The sequence below is a fragment of the Pyrgilauda ruficollis genome, unplaced genomic scaffold (assembly GCF_017590135.1).
Source record: "Pyrgilauda ruficollis isolate IOZ18807 unplaced genomic scaffold, ASM1759013v1 scaffold63, whole genome shotgun sequence".
Lineage (NCBI taxonomy): Eukaryota > Metazoa > Chordata > Aves > Passeriformes > Passeridae > Pyrgilauda > Pyrgilauda ruficollis.
Genome location: NW_024528044.1, coordinates 810040 through 816929, shown reverse-complemented (window position 1 = coordinate 816929; position 6890 = coordinate 810040). Strand labels below are relative to the sequence as shown.

The following is a 6890-nucleotide window of genomic DNA, read 5'->3' as shown; positions in this document are numbered from 1 at the left end:
CTTTGGTCATGCACCCACTTACAAACATAAATAGCAACCTCATAAGTCTAAGTGAAATATAAATCAAAATCAGTTCTATTTTTCAACTAGCATTGAAATAAGAAAGTGATTCTGTATCTTGTAAGTGATTAAAGTAAAACTGATCTCAAATTTTGGCACCTTTTCATGTTTCCAATACTGCTTTCACTGAAACAAAATAAAGAGATGAATACACCCCAAAAGTCATTAATAATCTGCCACCATTTCCTTCTGGCTCAAAACGTAACTAAATAATTCAGATAGACTTGTACTACTGATGAGCTGTCTGTTTTAACCTCACTGCACTAAGGAACACCCTTTGTCTCAAATAGGCAGCATTATGCCTAATCCCTGTGCTTTTTCTGGGGCCAAATAGCCTTTGTTTGCAGCTGACACACAGATATATGTTTTCATGGCAAACTCAGGATATGTGCCAAATCATTCTGGCCAATTTATCCTGGCAGTCAGTTTTAGCTGTTTACCCTCCCCCACCAGAAGACTTTCCAGTTCAGGGGTATTTTGTAGGACTCAGTTGCAAGTGGGTAGAAATAAAATGAAATCATTAAATTTTGTTGATGAAGTGAAATAATTTCTTGAAGAAGAAATTCTAAGGTATTAGGTAAACTTCAGAGAGGGATCTCTTAAAGTTCCTAGTGTATTCTTTCCTAAAATCCTGCTGTGCTGAAGATTTAATTTGTAATATACTGGCACATAATTTTTTTTATAGTAAGCATTTTAAAAGTGTTCTTAAAGACACCTAGATCTCCATTTCAATAATATTAGGGACACTACTTTTCTTGACTTTCCATTGGCAAAATATCTACCATTATGATTGTATTATACTTGCAAAACTTACTTCTGCTGGAATAGCCTATTATTTGGAAAATTGATAATAAATTACACAGCACAAAGTAGAGCTTCTTGATGGTTAACAGTAGGAGAGTTTACTAATACAATTTTGCTAGGACATAGTTGTCTTTAATAATTTCAAGTAGTATATATTTTACTAGTGAGCAAATTAATCAGAGCAACTCAAATTTTGCTACATAATTTAACATAAATTTTGCTTACAAGAGAAAAAAATCAGTGCCTTTTTCATTATTGTCTTATTTTTCCTTTGTCCACTGTGCAACATCTTCACTTTCCCCCTTTCCACTCCTTTTCCAGGAAGATTTCTGATCTTCTAACATACTTTTGTATAGGAGCAAAATTCTAAACCAATCCTGATTAGGGGCCTATATTGTAAGATTATATTATTCCAGAAAGGGGATCAAGCTTGACAATAGAATCAAAGAAACTAATTTTGCTGTTAATGTATCTTTTTCCTTACTTTACTTGTAAAATGCCAAAATTTCAAACAAATAGAATGGTTGGTGGTGGGTGGGCAAAATGACACATAAAATAGTAATACTGTTAGAGGAATTACAATAACAGATTGGAAAGAGGTATGCTGATCCCTTGAAAAATACACTGTTCACCATACTGTTAAGGGAATGCGTCTTGAAGCATCTGGAGTGACGGCTGGCTGAATTCAGTCTGTAGACAAGATGCTTTGCCAGTGTCCTTTTGTAAGGTAGTAACAAAAAGTACACAATCAGTAACACTGTAAACTGACGAAGCTACACAAGGAGATTCTGCTATTTCTCACATGTGATATTACATTGTTTCATTACAGTGGAATTACTCATAGTTTATAGCAGTTTTAATCCCTGAGTATCTATTTTTCTATTAAAACCAAAATAACACCCCCCCCCCCCCCCCCCCGTGCCCCCACCCATGGTTCTAACCTATCCTGCCTTTAGGGTTTCTGCGGTGCAGCTGAGGGTGGCGGCCCCAGCCCCCAGCCGGGCGCCCGCGGTGCCGGGGCTAGAGCCGAGCAGCGGCGCGCCACCCCGGCAGCGATCCCCCTCTCCACGCCCGTGCACATGAGCCCGACAGCGAGGGAGGGCACGGGAGCCCGGGAGCGGCGGGCAGCTGAGCCGCAGCGTCAGGCGCGGCACTAGGGCGGGCAGGGGCGGAAGGGGGCTCAGAAACAGCGTGAATCATCTCCCACTCTCTCCCTCGCCCACCATTTACACCGCTCGCTCCCTCCTTCTCCCCCTCCCTTCTTCCCTCCCTCCCTTCCCACCGATTCTGTCTCACTCGTTCTCTCTCCCCTCCTCTCCCACTCACTCTCTCCCCTCCTCTCCTCTCCCACTCACTCTGTCCTCTCCTCCTCCTGTCTCACTCTTTTCATTCTTTCCCCTCCTCTCCTCTCCCCCTTTCTTTTCCCTCTCTCGCCCCCCTCGTTCCCCTGTCTCCCTTCTCCTCATCTCCTGACACTGCACTGCAGCTGCTCCTCCAGTCCAGTCCTGCCCGCTTCCCTCCCTCCTTTCCCTTCCCTCCCCCCGGGTGCCAGATAAACAAGGCGCGCAGCATCCTCGACAATCCCGATCTTAGCTCTACATTTTCGAAAAGGACAAGAGAACGGGACAAGCCCCCTCCCCTCCTCCTCCTCCTCCACCCCCTTCCTTCTCCTCCTCCTCCTCCTCCCCCCTTCCCTCCCTGCCCCCCCACCAGAGAAGGGAAGAGACAATTCTCCTCCGAGCAGCAGCAAACATGATGGCGGCAGCTCCCATCCAGCAGAACGGGACCCACACCGGGGTTCCCATAGACCTGGACCCGCCGGACTCCCGGAAAAGACCGCTTGAAGCCCCCCCTGAAGCCGGCAGCACCAAGAGGACCAACACGGGCGGTGGGTATATCCTCTGTCACCTCCCTCCCACCCCCAAAGATTCCCATTTCTCTAATGTTATCATTCATCAAAATGGCGTCGGTTTTCAGCATCTACCAGTCTTTTTATTTAATATCCACGCTGGGGCTGTACAGCCGTGACCCTACGGAGGCGAGGAGGGAGCACAAGGGGCTCCCGCAGCCCAGCTATCTCCTTCGCCCGTTTAAGGATGGGCGACAATAAATGGCAGCTGGAAGGAGACGGCAAACGCTCTTCCCTCCTTCCACATCCTCGGGGTCGCAAGTTGAATTTCAGCCTTGCCGTGCGTTTTCCTCCTCCTTGGCCTCACTTCCATTGTCAGCGCGTACACGGCGTGTGTTTGCCGTGCCGAGCCGGGGGCGAGGGCTGGCTGGTGGCGGGGGGAGTCGCCCCTCGGCTACGGGGACTCGCTAGTTAACATCCTGCTGTTCCTGGAGGAGATGAGTTATAACGGGACCAGCATCTCCTTTATCCGTTTGCACTGGAGTCGTCATAACAATGCACCGAGGCAGAGGTGAATTTATTTGCCCAATGTTGAGAGCAGTGGTCTGGCTATACGTAGTGCATGGTTCCCCAGCTATGGTAATACGGGTGGGCACCACTGTCACACACAGGCACTAACTGAGGCGCTTTATAGTCTCAGGGAAGAGAAGTACTGTGAACTTAGATAATTTCTTCTGCTTAGGGGTAAAAATAACTCCAAAGAACCAACTTTATGAAACATGTTTCATGATATTTTGATATCCGTGCCAATGGGACGTTGCCATAATTGCTGGGGAGAACACAAGTCTGGGGAACCAGCATATCCCTGTTGCCTTGCACTTCTTCAGAGACAGTTATGGAGAGGTCCTCAGACTTCAGTGTAGCTGGATTTAGTGGTGGCACGAGGGTACTGAAAATTTAGCAGTTGCCAAATCAGACTGGGATCCTTTTTTCTTTCTCCCCTCCATTCATTCTATATCTTTTTTCCTGTTTCGATGGTATGCTTTAGTGCTAGTGGTGGTTAGAGGACTGGCATTGTCTATCTCGTCACCTTTTAAGTGTATTTAAAATAAGTGACTTAGGCTTTTGATCAATTGGGAAAAATTCTTCTTAGTGTCCTTTAATTAATGAGCTTAAAAGAGATCATTGTCGCTTAAGAAGTGCTAAAGGAATACATGAGGATTACTTAGGCAAGTGATTCCATCCTCACCATGTTGAGTTGTTTTCTTGGCAGTGGCTGAAATGCTTGGAATAAAACCCCACATTTTGGGTGGGTTATTTGGTAGCAGAGTAGTCGTTTTGCTCACTTAAGAAGAATGCAAGCAATAGCTAATTGCTGTTCTCGTGTGTTTGCTAATGACAAACAAATAGCCCATTAGAATTTACAATTCGTTCTTTCCTGGTTTTGTCATTTCTTTTGCAGTATTTCCAAGCAAGGTTGTAGTTGTCACTAACCACGTTTTCATGCAGGGCTTTAGTTCTTTTAAAGGGGTCTGATCATTTCTGTATGCTGTGGTTACCATGGCAGAAAAAAAAAAAAAAGAAAATCTACCTTTGAAATATAATTGCAATATTATTCTTTAACTGAATTAAGGAACCTCTGTGGCTTCTTTGCTTAGAATAAATGTAGATATTTTAAACTGTCAAAGGCATAGCCTAAACGTGTCTTGTATAATGACGCAACTGGTTAGATATAAATGCATGAATTAGTGGAGGGGTTTAAAGATGTAACCTTTTGTTTATTTGTGGGTCTGGGGAGGAAAAATGACAATTTATAATCCATATTAACCATGCATATCTCAATTTTTCAGAGGATGGCCAGTATTTTCTAAAGGTCCTCATACCTAGTTATGCTGCTGGATCTATAATTGGGAAGGGAGGACAGACAATTGTTCAGTTGCAGAAAGAGACTGGGGCCACCATCAAGCTGTCTAAATCCAAAGATTTTTATCCAGGTAGGTGCAAAATTAGCCAATTGTTTTATTTTGAAGTTCTCAGGCATGTATGTACATTTCAGTGTGTTTCATATATTGGTCAAGTGCAGCAGGAAGCGTTATGTCTCACAAAAGTATGTTTCAAAGTGCAATTGTGAATATAAATATTCTGTCTGTTTTGGCATATGGAATGGACTGAGCTGGATGCTAACTGCTTGAAATAAGTTTAAAGTAATTTACAGTATTTCTACAAAAGGTTGTTTTCATTAACATTGACTGCTTTATTTTTTATTTTAAAAAAATCTAGCTTTAAGGAACCGATGTGACAGGTGGCGTAAAGATAATTGTTCGTTTGAAGTTTCCAGACATTATAATGACAATTAAGCTAGAATGAGTAAAAATGAGAGACTGCCTCGTAAAGAATGGGCCATTTACTTTAAATCCATTATGTACCTTCTTTCTGCTTCACTGCTTTGTTCATTGGCTCTGGAGTGAAGTAAAGAGGACAAGTGCTGCTCTTTAGATATTCTTTATATTGTGTTTATCATGATGGTGGAAGAAAACTCTATTATAAAACTGAAATACTTTGGATGAATAAAAAAAATTGCATTTTATATTAGCTGTATTAGTGCACATTAAGTTTTTTAATATTTGAGTATAATAGTAATAAATACCTGAATTAGCATTCCTCCTTTATAAGATTTCTGAAGAGAGAGTCTTACATAATGATAGACAAGATTTTAGCTTCTGCAGTTGAATAATTGGGGAATTTTTCCGAAAGATGAACAGATTAGCATTCTGTAATTGACCTTTGCTCTAGAGGGCTTTCTAAAAACTGATGCAAAACAACATAGCTGACACTTTTGTGTTTTGATTTTGTTATTTTTGAAGAGTAGCTGGTGGTTTAGAATTGAGTTGACTAGCTGTTGCTGACTTTTCTTCTGGAAAGTAAGCGCTGCTTTGCATTTGCTCTATTTTAACAAGACTGAATTCTACAAAATAGCAAAGACAGTTGGTATGGATGTAAACAGAGCACTAACTTTGGAGAATTTAGCTTTCCTGTCCTCTGACTTTACAGTCAGGCAGAAGTGGAATAACTTTTTATTAACAGAGATATTTTGGTCTATTTACAAATATGATTTTTGAAGTGGAAATTCTGATGCACCTGTTGTACATCTCCTTAATGAATGTAGCTTATAATACTTAAAAGTCAGAGATTGAAGTTTTGAATGTAGATTTTTTTTTTTCTCTTGAAAGTTACAGCTTATGAACTGGTGTTTGTTGCTTTTGAAGCTTTTTTTTTTTTACTTTTTTGTTTTTTTAGAAAGGTAGGAAAAACATGATCCTTTATTTTGAAAGGTATGTTAGGATAAAAAAAATCAATGTCGAATTGTGAAAACTCTTGGAAGAAATAAAGCATTCTAAAGAGCCTGATTGCAGAATTAATAACATAATCTGGGTAAAGAGCTGCAATAGTAAATTAAATTCACTGTCAATAGATGAAAATGAAATAGATCTTCTGCATTATACATGAGGGGTTATCAGATATGCAAGGATGTTACAGAAAATTGGTGTTTATGAAGAATATTCCAAATACCAAATTATGAACCTTTTCATTTTACTACAGTTTATTTACACTCACTCGGAAAGGACGCTCCAAAGATTAGATCTTTTGTTCAGTGCTCCAGTATAGTTCCTCTGTGTTCTGATTAAATCAGAATTACTTTTTTTTTTTTTTTTTTTTTTTTTTTTTTTTGGGGACTTTAAATTTTTTTTTTTTTTTTTGTGTAGGGAACTGTAAAGATGCAGCAGTAGTAGCAGAAGAACCTTTGAAAAATAAAAAAAATCACAAGCTAGAATGACCTGAGAAAAACATGTGTGACATAAACATATTCTCTCTTAAAATCAGCAGCAATAATATAAATAACTAGGGCAGGGACACTCAAACATTTTCTCAGTAACAGGTGCAAATGAAGTTCCAGTTTGACTTTATACAGTCTGCCTTGAATTTGCAGGCACGTTGTATTGTATGGAGAGTGAGTGTTTTCAGGAAGTTGGTGACTGATACCTGCTAAAGCATGGAGCAGGGATGGGAAATGGATTCCAGCGTGGCTAGCTCTTGTTAGTATTTCTGTTTGCGTCTGACCACCAGCCCATGGAATTTTCAGAGGTCCTGTCATTCCTTGAGCTGATGGCTTTTGGGT

At 40.9% G+C, this 6890-nt stretch overlaps 1 protein-coding gene across 3 annotated transcripts in view; it reads left to right on the top strand.

Moving 5' to 3' along the window:
• Positions 1 to 2286: 2286 nt before the first annotated feature.
• The window catches only part of NOVA1 (NOVA alternative splicing regulator 1), a 143670-nt gene continuing 139066 nt past the window's right edge, over positions 2287 to 6890 (top strand). The window contains exons 1-2 of one of the 3 annotated variants that reach the window (XM_041484093.1): positions 2287 to 2752; positions 4564 to 4707. In XM_041484093.1, coding sequence (XP_041340027.1) covers positions 2617 to 2752; positions 4564 to 4707 — 280 coding nt within the window. In that variant the 5' untranslated portion in view covers positions 2287 to 2616. Of the gene's footprint in view, positions 2753 to 4563; positions 4708 to 6890 lie in introns of those variants that run through there. The other 2 variants (XM_041484095.1, XM_041484094.1) reach the window with 2 other exon arrangements.